Source organism: Oryx dammah, unplaced genomic scaffold, assembly GCF_014754425.2.
Source record: "Oryx dammah isolate SB20612 unplaced genomic scaffold, SCBI_Odam_1.1 HiC_scaffold_17, whole genome shotgun sequence".
NCBI classification, from domain to species: domain Eukaryota; kingdom Metazoa; phylum Chordata; class Mammalia; order Artiodactyla; family Bovidae; genus Oryx; species Oryx dammah.
This window is the reverse complement of record NW_024070201.1, coordinates 50,256,206-50,283,665: the sequence shown is the minus strand read 5'-3', so window position 1 is coordinate 50,283,665 and position 27,460 is coordinate 50,256,206. Positions and strand designations below refer to the sequence as shown.

Below are 27,460 nucleotides of genomic sequence, written 5' to 3'. Positions count from 1 at the left end.
TGTGTGTGTGTGTGTGTGTGTGTGTGTGTGTGTGTGTGTGTGTATATGCATGTGCTTGTGTGTATGTGCTCATGTACATGTACCCATGATGTTCACTCTGTGTGAATATTCCAAGATTCTATCCACATGGCTTGCAATCCTCAGGAAAACCTTTGACCTACTGTGTTTCATTTCCTCTCAAAATATTCAAATTAGCAGACCTTTTCAGTGCTGTGTATCACCATGGGACTCTTGGGCTTCCCTTCATTGAACAGTTTTTCTGAGGCCAAGTTTCATTGCTTTGATTGTACATTTTGGATATAGATACCTTACACCTGACTCTTCTTTTAAATAATCCATCCCTTTGCCCATTAAACACAGCTGTATTTTTTCAGGCTGTGCTCCACTTCCTGACTATTAATATCTAATTGCAGCCATGGAGCATTCTCTTAGCTCTTCACACATGCAAGCATGGCATTATTGGGATATTTAGCACTATTCTATGGGAGTGTCACGTTGTCATGAAGGAGGAAAGAGGTGTTTTTGTTTTGTTCTACCCTTTATTCATAGCCTGACACTTATTACGTGCTCAATAAATGTACCTATTGGGAACCTTTCAGGTCTCTCTCTTCCTGTAGAGTAGTCCCTTTCTTAACACCTAAGTTACTGAGAAACTCTAGCCTCTGTGTCAGACGTTTAAGTTTAAATTTGTTTGTGCTTTACCCTTGCTCTTCTGACGTTCTTGTTCTGCTCTACACTGTTCATCCTGGCACAGGAGTCTCTTACCAGTGTCTCTTCCTGATTTGCTGAGTTTCTTCAGTCTCCACCATATATTGACAGTGTTATTCCAGGCTCAGAAGTTTTTCAATGGAGGCTGCCCTGAATTGACCTCAAACTGGTGAAACTGGGGAAACTGGCCTCAAACTGTTTCCAACTGGGGAAAAAAATTCCACTTTGGACATCCAGAAGGGTCCCAAAGCAGTGTTACTTGGGCCCCATTGTGTTATAAGAGTTATTCATTAAATATTTCTTTGAGTTATTATGTCTGTCCCTTCTCCTAGAATCTGTATGTGTATCCAAAGAGTTGAATTTGGGATAGTTTTGAGTAATAATTGTTATGTGGTACCCAGGTTTTTTAGTTGTATCCTTCATCTTGGACTTACTCAGATTTCACTCTTCCTTCACTCACTTCTGAGATGAATCCTTCAGTATCCTTTGTGCCATAAGTTCCCCAAACATATAGATAGGAGACTTTATTAACGTTATGAAGATTACAGAATTACTTTAATCTTTTGCCTTTATTGCTCTGCTCCAACACTGAGGACATTTTCTTTGTTGCTCTTCTTGTGCCTTAGTCAGTTATCAGCAGCACTCAGAGGTTATTTCTCAAAGCAGAGTTATTAGGCAAAATGTAACACTATTCCATACATTACTTGAAATGGGAGTACCAGCTGTTCACTGGATTTTAATTTGCAATTTGAAGGGTTCTAAACGTGCTGATTTTTCTCCTGGGTTTCCAACCTGAGGGCATAGTGCATAGTTCTTAGGACACACTCATTTTCTGTAAGCCTAAAGACAAAAGTCATAATAACTGCACTTTGTATTTTACAGTGTGTGGACCAGTTGACAAAGATCCAAACTGAATTGCAAGAGACAGTAAAAGATTTAGCTAAAGGCAAGAAGAAGTACTTTGAGACTGAACAGATGGCTCATGCAGTACGAGAGAAAGCCGACATCGAGGCAAAGTATGTGTTTTAGCATTTCTGAAAAAGTAATTATGCAAATAAATGTTATTTTTGTCAGTACTTTGTTTTCTGTTAGTACAGGGCATTTCATCAGACCTGTAAATGCTACATACTTTAGATCAAATTTTTCTCTTACATTGGTTGATTTTATTTAAATTAATATTAGCAAAATGAAAATGTTGGATCAGTTTTCACATTAAATTGAATTTTGAAAAAGAAAGAAGACAAATGAACATTGTATTGGAAGCTTAGCAGAAGTCTGCTTAAGTTGCTTAGATGTCTGAATTTCAGGGTTTTAGAGCCTCATTTTTCTCATGCCAGACTAAATCAGTTGTAGTTGAAAAATCCCTGATGCTCAGTGTGCCACTGAAGGATGATGGACACATCAAGTGAACAAGAGCACTGACCTCAGTGTAGAAACTCTGCCCTAGAATTTTCTCTCATTTGAAGTTCTAACATACACTTTTTAATGTATGCTTTAGCAACTGTGTGTGAATTTTACTTTCAGTATATGTGAATTACAAGTCCTTTATTTGAAAATAATTAGGAAAAGAAGGAACTGGGAGCTTATAACACAAAGAAATGCAAAGCTAGCAGTTAGAGATTTTTGCAGTGACAGCTTGAGGAAAGATTAAAATTTTTTAAGAATAAAGAAACCTGTGTTATTGAATCATATTCTGAAGAAGTCTGTAAGGAAGGGTAAGAATCCCATTCAGTCAGCTCAGTGATGGAAAATGTAGGAGTTTGAACTCCTAGTCATGGAATCAGAAAGTCTGTATAATTGAACACTTGTGCAGACTAGGAAGGAGTCAGGGGTGTCTTTCTACTATGTTTTTCTGTCTGCAGGAAATTAAGCAATCTCTTAGGTAAATGTAAAAATCTAGGGGCTCCTGGAAAGTATTTTGTACCAAGGGATGGTAAATGAATACTCATAACATGCTTACTGTTACTGGAAAACATATTTAATATTTCCCATAGTTTATTTTAATTATTTTATTTTTATAAGCATACAGATATTTCCTATACTTTCTTAAGAGTTGGTGAACCTATCTCCCAGGAGGATCTGAAGTTTTTAGATTAGATTCTCTCCATTAGGGATATCCTGTCATGGTGGTTTTTAAGAACTTGTTTTTTTAAACTCTCAGGGATTTTAAAACAGAATTGACAGATTTTGTAGAGCATATACAAATACCTATTTGAGCCAAGGTCCACAGGTAAAAATGAGGACAGTTATGGGGCTTTTCTTGAGAAGTACACAGGGACTTTCCTATAGCTCAAACGGTAAAGAATCTGCCTGTGATGCAGGAGACGAGGGTTCAGTTCCTGGGTGGGCAAGTTCCTCTGGAGAAAGGAATGGCAATCCACTCTAGTATTCTTGCCTGGAGAATTCCATGGACAGAGAAGCCTGACAGGCTACAGTCCGTGGGGTTGCAAAGAGTTGGACACAACTGAGTGACTAACACACACACAGATGGATTTGGCACAGATGCTGATCACAAGAAACTGCCTCCTAGTATGGCTTAGATTCAAAGAGGATACGACAGATCAGACATTTAGTTCCACGTGTAACTTGTCATGGAAATTAATTCTACAACAGGGAAGGAAATGTATCTTTATTCACTTGCTAAGTTTTTTTTTGAATGATTATATTGAGTACCATGGATCCAGAAATCAGTAAGATAAGCTTTGCCCTCAAAAAGTTTAAAGCCTAGAATTAAAAACAAATGTGTATTAAAGTAAATTTATGGTTTGTTTATTCACAGTAAACTCAAAGAAAGTAAATGCCTAATGTCACCTGGTAATTAATTTATTTTAGTAGTTATGTGAAAACACTGTTATATAAGTCTAGAAGATAGATTAATTTTGCCTAATGAGAAAGGAAACCTTTATAGAAGAAGTGGTATTTCGACACAGTTCTGAAGAATGGTTTTTCTAAGTAGAGATGAGAAGAAAGACCAGGAGGGGGACGTGAAAACTGGGCTATATACAGTTTTGACAGATGATTTGACAGGTAGTGAGATGTGTACATTAGGAGAGAGCATAGAAGGAAGTATACAGTTTGATGGATCAGTTCCACTTTAAATATATAGGTTCTGAAAAACCTGTGGGACCGTGGAGTTAATATATTTGGTAGAGCGTTATGTATCTTACTCTCACAGGAGAATTTGGGCCTGAAGATCTTGCTTTGGGGGTTAGTTGCATATCAGATGATAGTTAAAAGGATGGCATCATATATAAAATGAGATGAGAAGTTGAGTTTGGAAACCTAAGGAACATTAACATTTGGAAGGTGGGTGAGGAAGGGGAGTATGCAGTATAGTTCATTGTTTGTATCAATATGTATTTTATTTGTTCTAGATGATAATCTTTAAAGTTAGAAACTTTATTATTTTACTTGTTACTAGTATTTTCTTTATTGCCACACAAGGATTGTATGAGGATTAGCAAATGAAGCAGAAACCGTAAACTTAAATCCTTATATTAGAAAATCCAGATGCAACTCAGACTATTTAGATAATGGCTACAAAGAAAGTAGAAATGAGTATACCCCAAATACAGTCTTTATTAACCCTGAACAGGCACTCCAATTTTAAAGTCTGTAGCCTTTGCTTTTCTAGATCAAAATGAATAGGAATCTGATTAATAAAACCCCCATCAAGTATGAATATAATAAAGTAGAAAAATAACAGGAGTATCTTAGATCCAACTATTTTTTTTAAACAGTGGAGCAGTTGGAGTGCATATTTGTGCATCTAACAAGAGAATGTTTTTCTCTTTTTAGAAAGTTGAGAGACAGCTTTTGCTATCCTCTTCACATTTGCTCAGCAGAGACTGTCTTGCTCTGTCTTCCAATACCAAATGGCCTGCAACTTTACTTTGTATTATGGCATAGCTTCCAGCACACGCATCGACTTTTCCCATGGCAATCACCATGACGCTGTAGTCAAGACAAACAGCTTCAAAAATCACTGGTCGTGGGAATGTTGGTTGTTCCTTAGCGTTTGTCTGTTGACTTTCTCCTTACTTTTACCTCTAGCTGTTTGGGTAAAGCTACCATATTTTTATTACTGATTTTGATTGTGGTTCCCCTCACAAACTGAGAGGGATTGAGAGAAATAAGGACCCCAGAAAAGAGAAGGTTAAACAGAGTAAAATTGTACAGGGTAGAAAGTCGAAGGGCTTTATCACTATGTTCTGAATACTATATTAAGAGTGGAGGGAGCACTCCAACAAGAACCGTTAGCGGGAGACATGATGGAATTAAGGCCTTTGTAGAGCCTGTCTATATCATACCATAGGTTGCATTCCTGGCATTGTTACAGCCTATTGCAGCCTATTGTTACAGGCCGGGGAAAGCCTGCTAATCTTTGCCTCCATAGGTCAGTTGTCCATGGGCCTCTTTAAGCTTCCTTGAAGGTACTAAAGTATGTGCAACTATATGATACTGGGAATAACCTATAGTTTGATGGCTTCTGTTTATTAGGCAATACCAACATACTGAATTTGTCAAATTGTATTTTTGCCATTCAGGATATTTTTATTTTATTAATCCCACTATTTTCTTTTTCACCATAATATTAAATTCTTCCTGTAGTAAAATAAAGGAAAATAATCATTGCTTTTGGTTTTCTATTTATCTAGTTCTCTTTTAGAATAGTGTTATGGGAAAAGGTCACTTTTAAAAACATTTATTAATTATAATTAATCATTATGTAATTTGATAATGTCATTAAATATACTTTTCTATTTTCATTATAGATCTAAACTTAGTCTTTTTCAATCAAGAATCAGTTTACAGAAGGCAAGCGTAAAGGTGAGTTTTTGAAAACTTTATTTCACAAGAAACCTTAGCTTAAAAATAAACAACTGAGCCTTTTGAAGGTGTAGTTACATTATTTCCATCTAGTTTCCATATAGAGAAGCATTTTAAAGTCATTAGGGAAGAACTTTTTTCCCAGTTCATGGGATTTTTCAATGAGGTGTCAGCCCTTTGGATACTCCCTGCTTCTTAAGATTGCTTTAGAGGTAAATTTCTGTGCCTAACCTGCTTAGAACTATTGCCTTTAGCACTTAGTCCAAGAGACTTTAACTGGTCTATTGGCTTTAGAAAGCTTTACAAAATCCATTTCACTTATATTTATATCTCTGAGCACAATATTCTAGGCCAGATGCAAGTGAATTTTTCCTGTGGTATCCTCAAGCTGTAGAATACCTGATAAATAAGCTTAGTGACCTGCCTTTGTCTGCTAAGCTCCCCTCTAGCATGCATTTCTTTTGGTGCATTAAAGGGTGTTGATTTTTTAAATATGATTTTCTAACTCCAGCAGATTTACTGATGTCTTTGAAGATAAGAGACTTACTTAATTTGAGAAACATTATTGTCCCATCAGAATAAAATGAGCATACAATTTTGAAGTTCCCTCAAAAGCTTTGAAAATACATAAAGTATAAATAATAAATATTCGAAAACCCTCTAACTATGTGAGGCCTGGAGTGCTGCAGTTCATGGGGTCACAAAGAGTTGGACACGACTGAGTGACTGGACGGAACTGAACTGAACTGAACTGAACTTACTATGTGACACAGTTCTAGTCTCTGTTTATTGAATTCTTCAATAGTGTTGAAGAATTCTTACATGCATATAAATGTTTCTTCACCTGGTCATCTTTACTCTTATTGGGGAACCGATTAAGAGTGGTAGTACCCTTGTATGTTTTTCAGTACTGTATCAATTTGCACTAACTATTTTTTCCTCTTACTCTGTTTTAGTTAAAAGCCCGGCGATCTGAGTGTAATTCCAAAGCTACCCACGCAAGGAATGATTATCTTCTTACATTAGCGGCAGCAAATGCACACCAGGATCGCTACTATCAAACAGATTTAGTTAATATTATGAAGGTAATACAGCCTTAATATCTGCAGTAATTTTGTATGATTTGACTGTTGCGTGAATGGGATTGAGTCTATAGAATAGCAGGCAGTACCTTGCATTTTGCTGGAATATGGAATATACTTTGTATTGTTTATATAACCTCTGTTTCATATAATTCGGAATTAATTTTAGTATAAGAAAATGTTTAAAGCCAAATCATAGTAAAAGGTTGTATTATTCCCTAGCAGAAGCATTTATTTACTGTATAGTGGTTATTAATATATGATTATTTTTTAAAAGCTTCAGTTCAGTTCAGTTGCTCAGTCATGTCTGACTCTGCAACCCCACGAACCGCAGCATGCCGGGCCTCCCTGTCCATTACCAACTCCCGGAGTTCACCTAAACCCATGTCCATTGAGTTGATGATGCCATCCAACCATCTCATCCTCTGTCGTCCCCTTCTCCTCCTGCCCTCAATCTTTCCCAGCATCAGGATCTTTTCCAGTGAGTCAGCTCTTCGCATCAGGTGGCCAAAGTATTAAGAGTTTCAGCTTCAACATCAGTCCTTCCAATGAACACCCAGATCTGATTTCCTTTAGGATGGACTGGTTGGCTCTCCTTGCAGTCCAAGGGACTCTCAAGAGTCTTCTCCAAGACCACAGTTCAAAAGCATCAATTCTTCTGTGCTCAGCCTTCTTTATAGTCCAACTCTCACATCCATACATGACCACCTGAAAGACCATAGCCTTGACTAGTTGGACCTTTGTTGGCAAAGTAGTGTCTCTGCTTTTTAATATGCTATCTACGTTGGTCATAACTTTCCTTCCAAGGAGTAAGCATCTTTTAAAATCATTGCTGCAGTCACCATCTGCAGTAATTTTGGAGCCCAGAAAAATAAAGTCAGCCACTGTTTCCACTGTTTTCCCCATCTATCTGCCATGAAGTGTTGGGACCGGATGCCATGATCTTCGTTTTCTGAATGTTGAGCTGTAAGCCAACTTTTTCACTCTCCTCTTTCACTTTCATCAAGAGGCTCTTTAGTTCCTCTTCACTTTCTGCCATAAGGGTGGTGTCATCTGCATATCTGAGGTTATTGATACTTCTCCCGGCAATCTTGATTCCAGCTTGTGCTTCCTCCAGCCCAGCGTTTTTCATGATGTACTCTGCATATAAGTTAAATAAGTAGGGTGACAATATACAGCCTTGTCGTACTCCTTTTCCTATTTGGAACCAGTCTGTTGTTCCATGTCGAGATCTAACTGTTGCTTCCCAACCTGCATATAGCTTTCTCAAGAGGCAGGTCAGGTAGTCTGGTATTCCCATCTCTTTCAGAATTTTCCACAGTTTATTGTGATCCACACAGTCAAAGGCTTAGATTTTTTAAATTTAATCATTTTATACTTAATTGATAGATAAGCTTGTGCATTAATATTTTATGATTTTGAGGTGCCTGGGGGTAAAACAAGAGAAAATATAACTAGAGGTATATGAGAATGTTAGAATGTGGTACAATTACTTATATGCCAAAATTCGATCTTTGTCTTCCTCTGTTTATACATCTATATGTATCTTTAACTTTAAACTTTAACTCAAGGGAAAGACAAAGGGTGGAGAAGAAACTTTTTTAACCTGCTGCCAGGTTTGCCCTCAGGACTGGTAGGCAAGTTCTGCTTGAAATTGTATCTCTTTCTCTCCTGTCCTCTCAAGGGCCCAAACTTGATTATTCTGTCTTTATTTTCAACCCATCCCTCTCAAATACATTGTTCTTAATGATTGTCCAAACACATTGCTTTGATTGAATTGCTTGCTCTACAAATCAGAGATGTTGAGAAGGGAGTGCATCAAGTTATTGTTTTTTTCTTTTTTTTTGATACAATGGCTCTGAGAAAGAGATAAACTCTGTCCAGAAACTACAAGTTCTTTCCTTGAAAATAGAGACAGGACATATACTGGAACCTTTAAGGAAAAATGGTGGGATGGAGAGAGGAATACTGAACTAAAGTGAAAGTGAAGTCGCTCAGTTGTGTCCGACTCTTAGTGACCCCATGGACTGCAGCCCACCAGGCTCCTCCATCCATGGGATTTTCCAGGCAAGAGTACTGGAGTGAGGTGCCATTAAGAAGTATCCTATTGCAGTTTTTAAAATTTCCTTTTGATTTATTGTGTGAAACCCCTTTTCCTGATTTCTATGCTATTCTCATTTCTACTGGTTAGAATATAAGAGATGAGAGAGATCTGAATTGTTTTGACATCCCAGATGAGAACTCTTCATACATTTTCCCATAAAATAGTTGACCTAGAGGTTTAGACATTTTATTAGGTGTTGCATAGTGCTTCAGACTTACAAGGACCAGCTATAGACTTGGCAGATGTATACTTTCCCCTTCGAATATTTTTAAATGAACATTGTATTAATTTAAACAATAACAAAAATAAAATATTTTTTTTAATTGAATCCACAGTCAAAAAAGATTTCTTACCTAAAACCCTATGACCTTTTATATACCAGGAAAGGTACAATATTATTTGGGGGATCTGCTCCCTGCCAGAAACAAAGAGGAGGTTAATGGGCCTAGCTGGGCCTCAGATTATGTATCTTTGAACACACTTTGAAGTCCTTGTATACCTAGGTATTTGATCGTCATTGGGTAGATGTGCTTCAGATTACTCATTTCATGAAACATTATAGGGTATTGAATGATAAAAAATCGAGGCAGGAATCCCTCCTGTCCTTTGGAAACAGGAAATTGTATTCTCAAATTTTACATTGTGTGTGCTAATTCATTCCCTTTCCTTCATTATGTGAATTCTGTAGTCTGCAATATTGAATAATATCCATTAATTATACTGTTAGCTACTTAGTAAGTTTCTATCATTGAATTGATAGTGGCCCTTTAGTGGCTGTCTATTTTCTGGATTTTTGTTAATGTTACAATAGCTTAACTGGAATCTTTTAAACAAAATTTTTATGATGGTATAGATGATCTTATGTGCAAAGCAGAAGTTGAGACACAGATGTAGAGAACAAATGCATAGATATCAAGGGGGATAGTGGGTACGTGGGAGGAATTGAGTGATTAGGATTGACATATATACACTATTGATAATATGTACAAAATAGATAACCAGTGAGAACCTGCTGTACAGCCCAGGGAACTCTATTATATGCTCTGTGGTGACCTAAACGGGAAGGAAATCCAAAAAAGAGGGGATATATGTATACCTATAACTGATTCACAGTAGAAACTAACACGACATTGTAAAGTAACTATACTCCAAAAAAATTACTTTAAAAAATTTTATATGAATAGCTTGAAAGCAGGAAATTTGAGTCATTGATTTTATCATACAATGATACACTTTTAATAGTTACTTATAGTATGGTTGGAGAAGGAAATGGCAACCCACTCCAGTATTCTTGCCTGGAGAATCCCATGGACCGAAGAGCCTGGTGTGCTACAGTCCACGGGGTCGCAAAGAGTCGGACACGACTGAGCGACTTTACTTTCACTATAGTATGGTAGCTACTGTGCTAGGCTTGGAAGAAGCAAAAATAAACAAGACACTCTTCTTATTCTTAAAGAGCTCAGACTAGTTGAAGAGAGATAATTTAGAAATGGTGAATCAGAATAATGAATTCACATAAAAGGACCATGGATAGTAGTAATCACAACTGTCTTTTTTTTTTTTTTTTTTGATTGCTTGATATTACCCTGCTGCTGCTGCTAAGTCAGTTCAGTCGTGTCCGACTCTGTGCGACCCCATAGACGGCAGCCCACCAGGCTCCCCTTTCCCTGGGATTCTCCAGGCAATTCTAATCACTTTATGCATATTATCCTTTCTCATTTTCTTCTTTGACCTGGTTAGTGTGTATAGTTCATTATTTAACACACTAGCCTATAAATAAATGAAATCCCAACTCTGGATGAACTACTCTTTACCAGCATATAAATAGTCAAGTCCTATTGAAGAAAATCTTTCAATAAAGCACATTCGTATCATAAATTACTGTGGCTGTGCTATGCTTAGTCGCTAAGTCGTGTCTGACTCTTTGTGACCCCATGGACTGTAGCCCACCAGGCTCCTCTGTCCATGGGGATTCTCCAGGCAAGAATACTGGGGTGGGTTGCCAGGTCCTCCTCCAGGGGATCTTCCCAACCCAGGGATGGAACCGAGGTCTCGTGCATTGCAGATGGATTCTTTACCGTCTGAGCCACCGGGGAAGCCCAAATTAATGTGGAACCAGTTTCAAATGGATCCTCAACACTGTTCAGAGATCCTCCTGTATTTCCCTGGTTGACTTTCTCTACTATTTTCAACAATTTTGTCAACTTTTCCCCTTCTCTTAAAATCTCACACTTACCCCAGCTCTTTCACACTTGGCAGGTCGTCTTTCTTACTAATTTTTAGAGAAAATAGAAACCATGAAAAGGGAATTCCATTACTGTCCTATTACAGGCTTCATCTGTATTGAAGACTCTTCCAAGAAGTCTAATAACAAGAGTTGTTTCTCCTTTCTAAAGATGATCGTTTCACCTCAGCTTGGGATGGTATCTCATTCCCTCCCACCTTCTCAGGGATTTAAAACAATTGACTATTCTATTTTTCCCCTTACATTTCTGGGATGTTCTATTCTTCGATTATCAGTTGATAGCATCTTAGAGACAGCCCTCCTTATGTTTATCTTTTGTGTTACAGCCCTCTAGTCTGGTTTAATTGCCCTCTGTGTGCCCTGAAATGGGGTTATTCTGGGACCTCTCTTTGCCTGTCTCCTGTGTAGTGTGCTCAACTGTCTGTATTGCATCTTCTTTCTTCTTAGTATACTTTGTTCCTTGGTGGAATACATCCTCTAGTACTTTGAGAGAGTGGGCATGAGAGATAAGTTTTTTAAGATACTATGTTATAAAGGTGTTATTTTTCTGTGCTCATACTTAGGAATAGAATTAAAGGTTAAAAACTTTTTTTATTCAAATGTTGAAGACAATTGTTGTCTTGTTTCCTGTTGTCTTGTATAGTCCATGGGGTCACAAAGATATTGAGAACTCTGAACCATCTGATTCTTCATTCTTCATATCTGCTCTAGTGTTTTTTCTTTTCAGCTTATGAAATATTTCTAGAATGTCCTTTGATTCTTAAATTAGTTTTTCCCTTCTGTTTCCTCTTTCTGGAACTCCTGTTATTAAGAGGTTAGATCTCCAGGTCTAGTCCTGCAAATTTCTTTTTTCTTCTTTTATTGTCTTTTATCATTATGCTCTACTGTCTGAGATACCTCTTCAGCTTTATAGTGTTTTGTTAAGTTTTTAATTATTTTCATCATGGCTTTAATATGCTTTTGTTCCTGAATATCCTGAATTTTGTTCCTTTAATATCCTGAATGTTCCTTTTTTTTATATATAACAGGTTTCTGTGCTTTATCTTCTCTGTTTAATTCTGATGGTCTCAATGATAGAATTTATTTTGAAGTTTTCTTTTCCATACGTGGTCTCTCTTTTAGCCTGTGGATAGGACTTAGGAACTTTGAGCTTCCCTATATGGTGTTCTGGTGGGCCATTTGTAGGGGAAGCTGAATATTAGTATCTTTATATCTCCTCTTGAGCTGGTCAAAACTACTACTTTGCTCCTTTCATCATTTCTTCAGATCTCTTTTCTTGTGTTGTTTGCTGAGGAAGACTTCCACGATCTCCTTAACCCAGTTACACTCCCACCCAATCTGATGGTCTCATAAAATGATTTATCTCATCTTTGAAGCACTTTGAAACATGATAGTAGTTTTACCTGTATTTGTGTGATTTATGTGATAACTGCCTTATCTTCCACTTAATTATACATTCCATGAGGACAGTAATTATTTTCTGTATCACTTGAGGCTCCATCCTTGCTATCTAGTACAGTGTTTGATTCCTAATATGTGCTAATGTTTATAAAGTAATACTTATTGAAGAGTGAATGAACAGTTACTCTCATTTTTATCCTTGCAGAATGAATCATTCTCATTTTACAAATGAGGAAACTATGACAAAGCCTGGATTCAACTCTGGCAGGTTTCTCTGCCTGCAGAGCTGGTGCCATTAGCTCTTTAAATTATACCCATTCATTAGACTTATTTCCTCTTTCCTTGTTAAATGTGGAATAATCCTGCCCTATCTTATCTCCTTTGACTTAAGTCAGGAGCAAATAAGACAATGAAGAGTATTTTGTTAATTTTGAAAATTGGTATACATGTCATTATCATCCTATTAAATAATATAAATTCTGTTATTCTGTTTTAAATAAATCTTACTTTTTTAGGATGAGGAGGGGGAGAGCATAGCAGAGACCTTGAATGCTTGGGAGTGAGAGTAGAGCAACTGTTTGGATGTCTAACAATGCTAGGTTCTTCTCTAGGTAGCTTAAAATACATTATTTCATTTAGCTTTTCATAATTTCATTATTTCATAATATGCTTCAAAGTAAATATTATTTTTTCCCTGTTTTACAAATCAGATGGTGGAGGCGCAGTGAGATTCAGCTGATCTATATAATAGTTAGGACTTAAATCAAGATTTCTGTAACTTCATACCCGTATCTTTCCTAGATTTCATGCTGTGTTCTTTTCTACATACCATTCCAAAATTATTGATAAGTAAAATTTAGTATAATAAGCAGTAACATACCATGAATGTCATAAATCCTGAGAGAACTATAGAATAAAATTAACAATTAAAAATCGCAAATTCTGCCCCATCATGATTATTCTAAAGAGTAAGATCATGTCAGTTTCTAAATAAAAGTATTTAGACAGGTTTCCCAAGGAATACTTCGTATACTTTATGATTAGAGTGGACATTAAATATATTACTAGTGTCTGCGTATTGTCAGGCTGGAGAAGGCAATGGCACCCCACTCCAGTACTCTTGCCTGGAAAATCCCATGGACAGAGGAGCCTGGAAGGCTGCAGTTCATGGGGTCGCTGAGGGTTGGACACGACTGAGCGACTTTACTTTCACCTTTCACTTTCATGCATTGGAGAAAGAAATGGCAACCCACTCCAGTGTTCTTGCCTGGAGAATCCCAGGGACAGGGGATCCTGGTGGTCTGCTGTCTGTGGGGTTGCACAAAGTCAGACACGACTGAAGTGACTTAGCAGCAGCAGCATATTGTCAGGCAGGTTTTTTTGAACACCAAAATAAAACAACAATAGCAACAACAAAAAAAGAACTGTTGCTTGGCCATGCAAACTGGATAACTGATTTTATCAAATCTGTGGGAAAGCAGTTCAGCTGACTGCTAGGATGTCTTGTAGTTTGTTCCTCAAATGCTCCTTTTTTGTAGAGTGTTATTGTGCAATATATAAGCTGATATTTTTACTTTTAGAAGCTTGCGGAATATTTTTCTTAGTGGTTTGGATGAGGAAGGATGAAATATAATTCATCCCAGTAGAAAAGAGAACAAAATGTCAATCTAATGAAGACTTTTTGAAAAGCTTAATACTAGGACCCTGTTTCTAGATAGATATTTAGTGGATGCCAAATATATCTGACTAGTTGATAATTAGGCAAAGTAATAAAAGGTGAACATCTTTATATGTGACCAAAATATAGAAAATACGATAATATGGTGTATCTTTTACAGACATTTGTCTTGGTTAAATGGAAAGAAAGTCATTATTGGTACCCAGGTCTCTTATTTTTAAGGCTTTTCTGACCAAAACACTCATTTTTCCAGAAGTCTTCTTCATTTTCATGTAGGATTTGTAACTCTCATCTTCTTGATTTTAAATCATAACTCTTCTGGTTTTCCTGCCATCGCTCTAGATGTTATACTTCTGATTCACCTAGTAATGTTTATTCGCTTAATAAATTAACATGGAAGATCTCAAAGAGGTTGACTTCAACAGAAGAGTCAAGACTGGCTCTCTGCTTCTCTCTACATACTTTTTCTTGGAAAGAGTAATTATTTGGCCTGTTTTTTTTAAAAGCTATGATTGAAATTTTCTAAATGTACAAATACATTCAGAGAAAAATTAAATGACTACCCATTAGCTTACCACTCAGCTTCAGAAATGAAATAGTACTAGCAAAATGGAAGCTCCCCGTGTGACTGCATCTCATTTTCTTAACTGAAATTTTAGTTGTTTTTGTTTTACTCTTATAAACAGTGCTGCTATCAACATTCTTTTATGTGTCTCTTGGTGTATTTATGCAAGAATTTCTTAAGGAAATATACATAAAAGTGGTATGTATTAGCAGCTTTACCAAAGAGACGATATTGTATTACAGCAACTTTTTCTTACATCTTTTAACATCATTTATGTGTCATCTTAAACTCAACAAGTATCTAAGTGTATATTTGGTGATAGGCGTGGTGATACGGAGATGAATTGGACATGATCCATATAAGTAGTGAGACAGAAACAAGAAGGTTATAATTCTCTAGAACAGCCCCTAAAGGGTACATGGAATATGAGGTTATAGATCCTTCCTGCTGTTTTGTTGTTTATATTATGACTGGCTCCCTGTGACACAAAAAGAGAAAATTAGGAGGCTTCTTGCCCATTTTTACCAAACTTCTAAAGCAGTGATTTTAAAATATTTTTAACAGTTGAATAATTGTTACAAACTCCTACATAACAGTTGAATAACTGCTACAAACTCCTACGTGGAATCCTTATATAGAAAGCAGATAAAAGGGAAGCTGTTTGGTTAAAGCTGTGAGCTTTTTTCCCTTTTGTGTGGGCCCCATTACGCATACATGCATATGTCATCCTCTACTTCTTTTCCTTAGTTCCTGAGGCATATGCTGAATACTAGAATTCCTTGAAATATGATTTGGAAACAACTGTTCCAAGACAGGGTTTTTTGTTTTGTTTTGTTTTTTTAAAATAGAATTCTAAGCTTTAGCTGGCTAATCCTCATGCTACTTTTTTTTTTTTTTCAAAGTAATCTCTTAAAAATGTGAATCAGACCATGATAATGTACTGCTCATATTCTCCAGTGGACAGGGCCAACAGGAAATTGAGTATTCTCACTTGAGAGCTTAATTGGATGTCTTGGGCTGGAGAGTCAACAATAATTGATGGACAAAAGCAATCCTGAGAAAAAAGAACAAAGCTGGAGTATCATGCCCCCTCACTTTGTAAATCTTTGTTTTACAAAGCTACAGTAATTAATAAAAAGCATGATACTGGTACAAAAACAGATGCATAGATCAGTGGAATAGAACAGAGAGTCCAGAAATAAACTCACACACGTGGAGTCATTTAATCTACAGCAATAAAGGTAAAAATGTACAATGGAGAAAAGATAATTCCTTCTATAAGTGGTGTTGGGAAAACTAGGCAGCTACATTAAAAGAATGAAATTAGAACATTTTCTCACACTACTTAAAACTCAAATGGATTAAAAACCTAAATATAAGACCTGAAACCATAAAATTCCTAGAAGAGAACATAGGCAGAATACTCTTTCACATAAATCCTAGTGATATTTTTTTTGGATCTGTTTATACTAAGGCAAAAGAAACAAAAGCAAAAATAAACAACTACGATCTAATTAAACATAACAGCTTTGTATAGCAAAGGAAACTGTGGACAAAACAGAAGGACAGCCTACTATATGGGAGAAAATATTTGCAAATGGAATGATCAATAGAGGATAAATATCCAAAAGGTGTACACAGCTCATATGACTTAATGTTAAAAAAAAAAAAAAAAGAAAAACAATCCAATTTAAAGATGGATAGAAAATCTGAATAGACATTTTTACAAAGAAGATATACAAATGGTCAACAGACATATGAAAAAATGCCCAACATAGCTGATCATCAGAGAAATGCAAATCAAATCCACAATGAGTTATCACCTCACACCTGTCAAAATGATGGTCATCAAAAAGTCTACAAGTAAGCAGAGCTCCCTCGCCTACCCACTTGCATCTCTTACAAGCATCCTATATTGATGATTCTATGTCTTGCCTATCACTTTGCCTCCCCCTGAATTCCTTTTGTACTGAGACACAAAGAACCTGAGCCTCAGTAAGTCCAGATACCAGATGCTAAAACCACCACCAAATGGAAGAAATTAACTACATGATGATCATGAGCATGTAGCCCCAAGACCTATGGGCATTGAGGAGTGTAATGTTAACCCCTGTGACACTTCCCTGTTACCTCACCATCAGCCAATCAAAAAGAATTGTGCATTAGCTGATCACATACTCTGGTGTGCTTCTTTCACCTTGCCTTTAAAAATGCTTTGCTGAAACTCTTTTGGAGTTCAGGGGTTTTGAGCATGAACCACCCTTTCTCCTTGTATTGGTGCCTTGTGATAAATACCATGCTTTCTTTCACCACAATCAGATGTCACTAGATTAGCTTTACTGGGCACAGGTAGACATGTTACCAAATCCAAGCTTGTTCTGCTCCCTGCACAGCAGCCCAGTAAATGCAAGAGACAAGGTCTTGAGGCAAGGAGTACAACTTTATTTGGAAAGCCAGCTGACCAAGAAGATGGCAGACTAATGTCTCAAAATAACCATCTTCCGTGGGTCTGAATGCCAGGTTGTTTTATAAAACAGAGATGGGGGAAGGGGAGGAAATATTAATAAAATTAAAAAGGCAGAATGGAGAGGGAGAGTTAGTGAGGAAATAAAGTAAAAGGGGGCCATCCGTCCTGCAAAACGTCTCTGGAAATGGCCAGCCTTCTGAAAGGAAGCCTTCTATGAGGGAGGGAGACTAATCAGGCACAGGCAATATTGCCTTATGAAATAGTCTCAGAGGTCATAGAGTGTTCCATTCACTGAAAAAGTTACAAAGTTGTATCCATCATCAAAAGGGATTGATAGCATAGATTCTACTTCTTAATGGGGTGGGAGTACAGGTGGTGCAGAGTTTATGGAAGAACATGTGCACCAGAAATATTGCTGTGGCTTTTTTTTTTTTGCAAATGCAGTTTTGCCACATGACCTTGTATACTATAGTTTTCCTAAATTCACTTATTCTGGTATCTTTTTTGTGGATTCTTTACAATTTTCAGTGATCATGATCATGTCACATTCAATAAAGATAGTTTACTCCTGTCTTTCTAGTCTATTACGCTTTTTATTTCTTGCCATATATCATTGGTTAAGATCCTTAGTACAGTTGAATAGAAGTGGTGAAAGTGGACATGCTTGCCTTGTTCTGAGATCTTTTGGGGAAAGGAAAGTGAGAAAACTAACTTCTTAATTATTCTGGTAAAATATAAATAACATAAAATTTACCTTTTTAATCATTTTTATATGTGTAGTTTGGTGATGTTAGGTACTTGCACCATGTTGTACAGCCATCACCACTATCCACCTCCACTATCCCTCCTTTTTCATCTTCTCAAACTGAAACTCTGTACCCATTAAATAATAACTCCCCATTCCCTTCTCTAGCCCCCTGGAAACCACTATTCAACTTTCTATCTCTATTAATATGACTACTGTAGGTATCTCATATAAGTGAGATCATACAATATTTGTTCCTCTGTGTTTGCTTTATTTCACTTAGCATAGTGTCTTTAAGGTTCACTCATGTTATAAGTGGGCTTCCCAGGTGGCTCAGTGGGTAAAGAATTCGCCAGCAATGCAAGGGACACAGGAGACTCAGGTCCCATCCCTGGGTTGGGAAGATGCCCTGGAGCAGAGCATGGCAACCCACTCCAACATTCTTGCCTAGAGAATCTCATGAACAGAGGAACCTAGTGGGCTATAGTCCATAGGGTTGCAAACAGTTGGACACCCTGAAGCAACTGAGCACTCATGCACAGATGTTATTAGTGCATGTCAGAATTTCATTCATTTTTAAGACTGCACTTTTATTTTCTTCATTCTATATAGCGTGTAATTGTGAGTGCCTCTTTACCAAAGAAGTGAGATGCTTGCAATGTTAATCCTTGCTACTGGGGCCTTTAAAATTAGAAGTTATTTTTAGTCATAAAAATAACTACATTCTAAGAACATGTAATAGTAATAGCTGTTATTTATTGGGCTTTTATTCTGTACAGGCTTTACGTTCATATTATCTCATGTAATCTTCAAGGCAACCCTATATGTACATGAATACTTCCTTCCAATTATACATTTCTATGAATACAAATGGTACAGATAGCCATCAGATCTCATTGGAATGTAAGATTCCTGAGAGTAGGTTCTCTGGTTTTGTTCCCTGTTTTATACCTGGCACCTAAAATTGACATTGAATGAATGAGGAGGGAGTGGTTCCAGTCGGTCTTTCTTTGTGGAGGGCCTTTCTTCATAGTTAGCATCTTAGCCGGCCTTATATGGGTGTAGGATGTAGAGTGGCAGAGTACATGATTTCATAGGAATGCACTCCAGTGAGCAGGGGGCTGAAAGTGATACATTGCAAAAATCACTGCTTCCATCTATCTTGGGGAGAGGTATGAGTGAGGAGAGAGCTTTGGGAGAGCTGAGAGTGCTTGCAATAGGGATATTTAATGAAACTGAAAAAATTTTGACCTTGAGGAAAAAATTCTAAAATGCCTTTAAAGTAGCTTTAAAAAAAATAAATTATCTGAGGATGTGAATATTAGACTATTTATTATCCTAGCTTTTTATGCAGTTTTCAATGAAGTTTAATCTCTTGCCATTAAATTTGATTTTTTTTGTATTAGGCCACTTTTATATATTAGAAATATTAGATTATTTTTGCTCACTGGAAATATAGATTTAGGTTTTCATTGATCTTCCTAGATTCTGTAATGTATTTATTGTTGGTTAAAAAACTTGAAGTAGTGGAGATTGATGATGTTAACTTTGGGGCTAAGAAAGGAAGTGACCTGTGAACAAAGTCTTCAGCATTCTTAGCCATTTCTGGCTGTAGAAACTTTTCTTTGTTTGTCAGTCATTTATCAAAACCTTTCCCTTTTGTTTTTCCTTTTCAAGCTATTTTGAAAAGGCACATAGTATTCATTTTTCTGATATTCTGGTGGCTTTTGCTTCTGAGTCTCAGGCTGATGTAATGATGTCACAGAATATAATACAGATTATATTCTGTCACTGAGGTGGTTAGTCGCAGTTAAAAATAGTCTTTGCCTTCAGACAAGTATTTTTCTGAACAGAGTATCCTATTCCTATGATTGAGGATCAGGCCTCACTGCGTGCATTTGGTGATATTTTACCTAGTGTGGACAATGTGTAGGTTTGAAGTTTCAGAAAAACATTTACACTTAAATTTTGTATTTCTTTATCACAAATAACATGCATAAACTTTGCTCTATGCTCAAACTCAGAGAGTTTTCGGAATTCCAGTTCCAGACATGATTTTATAATATCTAACTTAAACACATGTCAGGTCATTTTGTTTTCTTATTAAATCAGTTAGTTGAAAAAAAAAAAAATCAGTTAGTTGACACATACCATATTTCCTTGGTTCTCAGATTCAGGGTTTTTAAAAATCTTTTAATGTTTTTAAATCAGTGGTGCATCTTATATTTCGTGATTTCTTAAAGAAAAAGGAAGATAATTTTTCCTAAATTTCTACTTTGTACAAAGCACAGAGAAAGAAGTAAAAAAAAAAAGTGATTAAACACTCTATTCTCAAAAAATAAAGGCAAAGACTGGTCTTTGTCTCTTTCTTTTTGTCTCTTTTTTTGTTTCTGTCTCTCAGATGTACTTTTAAAAGTTAACTGACCAAAAAAAAAAGTTAACTGAATATGCAAAGTGGTACAGCCTAAATTCTTAGTAACCTTTTCTGCATAATTCATTAATATGATTTTTATTCTTAAGAAAAATAGCTCAAAGCCAAATGAAATGAAATGATTATAATATGATCCAAGAACGAGTAAGTCTGTAGATGAAGAATCACTGGAATGGAGTTTCAGTTCAATTCAGTTGCTCAGTTGTGTCCGACTCTTTGCGACCCCATGAATCGCAGCACGCCAGGCCTCTCTGTCCATCACCAACTCCTGGAGTTTACTCAGACTCATGTCCATCGAGTCAGTGATGTCATCCAGCCATCTCATCTTCTGTTGTCCCCTTCTCCTCCTGCCCCCAATCCCTCCCAGCATCAGAGTCTTTTCCAACGAGTCAACTCTTTGCATGAGGTGGCCAAAGTACTGGAGTTTCAGCTTTAGCATCATTTCTTCCAAAGAAATCCCAGGGTTGATCTCCTTCAGAATGGACTGGTTGGATCTCCTGGCAGTCCAAGGGACTCTCAAGAGTCTTCTCCAACACCACAGTTCAAAAGCATCAATTCTTCGGTGCTCAGCCTTCTTCACAGTCCAACTCTCACATCCATACATGACCACTGGAAAAACCATAGCCTTGACTAGACAGACCTTTGTTGGCAAAGTAATGTCTCTGCCTTTCAATATGCTATCTAGGTTGGTCATAACTTTTTTTCCAAGGAGTAAGCATCTTTTAATTTCATGGCTGCGGTCACCATCTGCAGTGATTTTGGAGCCCAAAAAAGTAAAGTCTGACACTGTTTCCACTGTTTCCCCATTTATTTCCCATGAAGTGATGGGACCAGATGCCATGATCTTCGTTTTCTGAATGTTGAGCTTTTTTTTGTTTTTTTTTAGGTAACTAGTTTTTTAATTTTTAATTTTTTTGTTTCATATATGATATTATACATGTTTCAATGCCATTCTCCCAAATCATCCCACCCTCTCCCTCTCCCACAGAGTCCAAAAGACTGTTCTATACATCTGTATCTCTTTTGCTGTCCCGCATACAGGGTTCTTGTTACCATCTTTCTAAATTTCATATATATATGTTAGTATACTGTATTGGTGTTTTTCTTTCTGGCTTACTTCACTCTATATAATAGGTTCCAGTTAAGCCAACTTTTTCACTCTCCTCTTTTACTTTCATCGAGGCTTTTTAGTTCCTCTTCACTTTCTGCCATAAGGGTGGTGTCATCTGCATATCTGAGGTTATTGATATTTCTTCTGGCAGTCTTGATTCCAGCTTGTGCTTCTTCCAGCCCAGCGTTTCTCGTGATGTACTCTGCATAGAAGTTAAATAAGCAAGGTGACAATATACAGCCTTGACGTACTCCTTTTCCTACTTGGAACCAGTCTTTTGTTCCATGTCCAGTTCTAACTGTTGCTTCCTGACCCGCATATAGGTTTCTCAAGAGGCAGGTCAGGTGATATGGTATTCCCATCTCTTTCAGAATTTTCCACAGTTTATTGTGATCCACACAGTCAAAGGCTTGGCATAGTCAGTAAAGCAGAAGTAGATGTTTTTCTGGAACTCTCTTGCTTTTTCAGTGATCCAGCAGATGTTGGTAATTTGATCTCTGGTTCCTCTGCCTTTTATAAAACCAGCTTGAACATCTGGGAGTTCACGGTTCACATATTGCTGAAGCCTGGCTTGGAGAACTTTGAGCATTACTTTACTAGCTTGAGATGAGTGCAGTTTATTCTCTCATAAGATTTTGAAGGGAGTAAGTAGACAATTACCATTGAATTTAACATTCTGCAGCAGACTTTACGTATTTACTTTAACAAGTGAGACTGAGGCTAAGTGATGTTCCAGGTGTACTGTTGCAATTGATCTTAAAGAAAAGCTGATAAAAGGTAACATATATACACACACAAATACATACATGCACACGCACATGTGCGTGTGTAAGAAAAATCGTTTTTCATGTGATATGAATCCTTGAATGGGGCCTTAAAGTCATTACCCATCAATTTTTGAAGGGAAAACTAGCTGGTCTTGGATTTTGTTTTGTTTTGCCAGTTTGTAGCAACATCTTTTAATATTACTATTATAAAACCATCAAAGCACCAAGGAGAAGTGTTGGTCAGAAAATGAATCTCAGATACATAGAAGCACAACTGGATCCCTCGAGTGAAGGTGACTGATCAGAAGCATTGACTTCTCTGAGCAGGCCTTATGATTATCAAGTAGTTCATGGCCCTTAATGCCATCAAGAACAGTAGTGAGTTTTAGGACTTTCTGGAATTCCATCTCAATACTGTCATTTTGGAAATCAGAATAAAGGCTCATTTAGGAAATGAAAATTTATCCTCCATCAATATAGGTGGAGATAAAGATTATTTGACAAGAAGTGTTATAAAAGTTTAAATCAGAACACAGAGAGATTTCTGCATGTTGCAAAGAACATTGGGTTGTATATCAAGAAGTCGATTTATTTGTTCAGAAAGTAATTTTGGAAGTGCTACTCCATACGCTACGTAGAAACCTCATGGCTTCTTATTCCTCCAAAGGAAACTGTAAAGAGGTCAAGATAATTTAAAAGACTCTGCTTGCTCTGTTCTTTTGCCAACTTTATTTCTTGATATTTAGATGTAATTTGCATACCATAAAATTCACCATTTTAAGGTGTCATGGGTTTTAGTATATTCACAAGGTTTTACAACTCACACCCCACTATCTATCTTAGTCTAGAATATGTTCATCTTCCCAAGAAGAAACTTTAGACCTCATTAATAATCACTCTCTCTTTTCCCTACCCTCTAGCTCCTGCCAGACTAAACTGCTTTCTATCTCCGTGGATTTGCTTTGTTCTTAATATGTCATAGAAATGGAATCATGCAATATATGGCCATTTCTGTCTGGCTTCTTTCGCTTAGTATAATGTTTTCAAGATTCCTGCATGTTGTAGCATGAATCAACATTTTATTCTTTCTATGATGAAACTCTACTCCATTGCATGGCTATACTGTATCTTGTTTATCCACTCATCAGTTGATGGACATTTGGGTTATTTCACTTTTTTACCCTTTGTCTGTCTCTTTATTCTCATTTCATGAATCTCCCTACTTCACTCTGCCCTTCAGTAAATGATTCTCTTTTAGTTCCTCAGTAGTACCAAGCTTTCTCATCAAGGTATTTGCATATATTCTTCTCTCAGCCTAAAACCATTCTCCTCCTCGCTCTCCCCATTCACTTTTTAAACTCTTAATCATGGTTCATTTCCCAGTTCAAATTTGTTTCTTTAGGGAAACTTCCTCCAAACTATATCAGATTCCTCATTATATGTTTTCATAACAGCAGATTTCTTTCCTTCATCATATTCCTCTTACTTTGTAATTACATACTTGATTCTATTGCCTTCTTGCTTTCCTGCCTGTCCCCCAGTATACTTTCTACCTCATGAAAGCAATGTTGTGTCTGTTTTATACTCAAAATTGTAACCCTAGAGCTTGGCACAGTACCTAGTGTATAATTATTTGTTGAATATATTAATGTATGAATCTGTTTACAAGTATTAAGAGCATAAAAATGAGAAACAGTCTGCCCACATGAAGTGTACAGTGCAGAGCCAAGCAGGCAAGTGAGCAGTTATTTTGCAATAAATAATGCTACAAATATAATGAGACCAGAGAAAGGAGGAGGAAAGTCAGGAAAGGCTTCACAGAGGTGTTTTTTAATGCAAGTTATTCTATCTCACTTGATAGAATGTAAGGCCTTGAAAGGAGGAATTGTGTCTTATTCGCTATTGTGTTTTATTCCATAGAAGACTGCTCAATTTGTAGAATTGAATCAAATCCAGTTTTCCTAGAAAACAGGCAAATTGAGAACATTCTAAATATAGAGACGACTATGATTCCAGACTACAGAGGTACGTAGTTCGATATCTGTACAGTAGAGTGTGCAGTAGGAGCACATAGCAAGAGATAGGACTGGGCTGTAGGAAGAGCATATGACTGGACTTATATGCCCTACTGAAAAGATTCTGTGGACAGTGGGGAGCCATCGAAGACTTTTGAATCAAGAAGTGAAGTGATCAGATTTTCATATTAGGAAGATGACTATGGCAGCAGTGTGAAAGATGGATACTGTAAGCAAGAATACAAATAAGGCCATTACCACCTGACCTGGGGGCCGTTAGTTTAAAAGAATGAGAGGATAGATTCAGAAGTTACTAGGAGGATTCTGCTGATCATGATGATAAGAGTTAACATTTATACAGTGCCTACTATATGTCAGGAACTGTGCTGGCCTCCAGATGAAAAGATAGTGAATGACACAGCACTTGTCCTTGAGGGATGAGAAGGACAAATGTGTACCTTTAGAACATGGATGCAGTGTGATAGAGCACAGAGTAGAAAGAATGACCAACCTAGTCTCAAGGAGTAGGGAAGACTTCTCAGAGATAGTGACATTTGTGTTGGGCCTTGAAGGATAGACAGTGAGCTTTTCCTGTTCAAAGAAGAGGTATAAGAGGCATCTTAAGCAGAGAACCAGTGCAAAGGCCAGTAGAGTGTTTTTTCTCATCAGTGTGGTTGGAACATCAGTGTGGTTAGAGCCTTCAACCAGTCATCCTTTACCCTGTACGTTTTCCACTGATTTTTTTTTTTTTGCATTTGTTCCTTTAAAATTAATCCTCTTGATTTCTGTTTCATTATTCCAGTCTTTGGAGATTCATTTGAATCTTGATTCTTTCATTCGTGATATTTCATCTTTGTACATTTGATAAGCTTTCCTTCTATTTATTCCCCCAGGATTAGATAAAATCATTGAAATGGATAGAAGCCTGTGGTTACTAGGTTAGTAAAGATCTACTTCCAAGTTTACCTGTCTCTTAATTAGCCACCGTTAATTCAACACCTGTGAAACCTGTTAGCTATTAACACTCAATTTTTTCATCTAAGTTTTTTTCAGTTTTATTCATAATTAAGTATAATGTAGTGGTTAAAGGAGAAAAGTTTTGGAGCAAAATCTGATTTGATTCTTGGCTCTATCACTTCATAGTTTTGTGACCTTGAGCAAATTATTTCCGTTTTGTCAGTTAACTTGTCTGTAAAATGAGGCTGCTGAGTGTCCATATTGATTTGAGGAATATTTTGTGAGGTAAATGTTTATTAAGTGCTTTCTCCTTTTGCCCAGAATATAGCAGGCACACAGTATGGTGGGAAAGTGCATACTTGAATGCTCAGTAGCTTCAGTCATGTTCGACTCTTGGCAACCCCATGGACTTAACCCGCCAGGCTCCTCTGTCCATGGAATTTTCCAGGCAAGAATACTAGAGTGGGTTGCCATGCCCTCCTCGAGGGATCTTCCCAAGTCAGAGATCAAACCCACATTTCTAAACTACACATATTTAAAGCAGCACTAAATACAGAGGAACACAATTCAAAATGGCCTGGAAGCACCACGATTTGATGTAGTTCAGTTCAGTCTCAGTCGTGTCCGACTCTGACCCCATGAACCGCAGCACGGTAGGCCTCCCTGTCCATCACCAACTCCTGGAGTGCACCCAAACCCATGTCCGTTGAGTCGGTGATGCCATCCAACCATGTCATCCTCTGTCGTCCCCTTCTCCTCCTGCCCTCAATCTTTCCCAGCATCAGGGTCTTTTCAAATAAATCAGCTCTTCGCATCGGGTGGCCAAAGTATTGGAGTTGCAGCTTTAACATCAGTCCTTCCAATGAACACCCAGGACTGATCTCCTTTGGGATGGATTGGTTGGATCTCCTTGCAGTCCAAGGGACTCTCAAGAGTCTTCTCCAACACCACAGTTGAAAAGCATCAATTCTTCGGCGCTCAGCTTTCTCTATAGTCCAACTCTCATATCCATACATGACCACTGGAAAAACCATAGCCTTGACTAGACAGACCTTTGTGGACAAAGTAATGTCTCTGCTTTTTAATATGCTGTCTGCTGCTGCTGCTGAGTCACTTCAGTCGTGTCAAAGTTGCAGTATTAAAATTGGAAGGCATTTGATGTAAGCATTGCTAAGAAGCCTCACATGTACAATACCTTCCCATCCCTAGGTCATCATAGATAACCCCACTTTGCAACCAACCAGTAGTATTTCAGATCAAAAGTAGGAAAGCATGGTGAATAAACTGTGCCTGTTTCTCCAAGAACAATTTACTCTCTGTAGCCTTAACCCTAAATTTCTGGCTCAGCTTTCTTAACATCTGGGAATTCTTTTTGTCTCAGCCTTTCTTTACTTGCATCCTTTAAGCCATAAGATTATTGCTCTCTCCCTATCCTATACCTTCCCTCCACCCCCAACTTTATCAAAGCAGAGACAACTTTTTGGTGGCTTACAGAAGAGATGCTATTTGCTAAAAATATTGGCAAATCTAAAAGAAATGGGAAAGGCAAGTGAGTTTTGGTGTATGTGCCAGTTGTAATAAATTAGTGGCTGTTTGGAATGCTGGGCCAAGAAGTATTCTGAGACTGCTAGGCTCAAAGGCCATGATCCATTAGCAGTTTCTGTTGTGAGTGTGAGAGGAGCAAATGCTAGCACATGGGCCTCATATTCGATGTCCCCAGCCTAGTAAATCTCTGCTTTGGATTCATTTAGATCTATAGGAACAGCAGATTAAAACATATGCCAAATTAATATGTATTTGAAGTATGTAGATTTTTTTCTATATACCTGACTTTTAAAAATATCTTCCTCAAAGTCAGACTTAGGTCAGTGCATTAAATATCTGAGGTATCTTAATGACAGCAAAAACAAAACAAAACAAAAAATACCCCCAGAAGCTTAAAATCAGAGGAACTTGAAATGTAGTTCTACCTCTACCAATCAGTATGTGACTTACTTATAATTGACCCAGTGTCTGACAGGCAATATTAAATACTTTTATTGCTCCTTTCAAAAAACACAGAAAGCTATTGAGAGCAGAGCTGAGAAATGGCTATCTTTGCAATTTATTGAAATCAGGCCCACCCTGTGTGGGGACCTGTCATTTAGTGTGACACTTGACCAACTATAGGAGCAGATCTTAAATTGATAGTCCAGATTGTTAATCTCAAAACAGACCAAGCCTTTCTGTTGAACAAAGACTGTAGACTACATGAAGTAGAAGAGAAAGATGACCATTAAACCAGGATTAAAGTTTCTGAAATTGATGAAGAGTACTGACAGAAACTTAGAAACATCCAGGCTTGCAAATCATTT

At 37.2% G+C, this 27,460-nt stretch overlaps 1 protein-coding gene across 2 annotated transcripts in view; it reads left to right on the top strand.

Annotated features, from left to right (window-relative positions):
- The window catches only part of FCHSD2 (FCH and double SH3 domains 2), a 240,119-nt gene that overhangs the window by 110,282 nt on the left and 102,377 nt on the right, over window positions 1-27,460 (top strand). For both annotated transcript variants that reach the window (XM_040258786.1, XM_040258787.1), the window contains exons 6-8: window positions 1,591-1,724; window positions 5,484-5,538; window positions 6,495-6,623. In XM_040258786.1, the coding sequence (XP_040114720.1) occupies window positions 1,591-1,724; window positions 5,484-5,538; window positions 6,495-6,623 (318 nt within the window). The remainder of the gene's footprint in view (window positions 1-1,590; window positions 1,725-5,483; window positions 5,539-6,494; window positions 6,624-27,460) is intronic.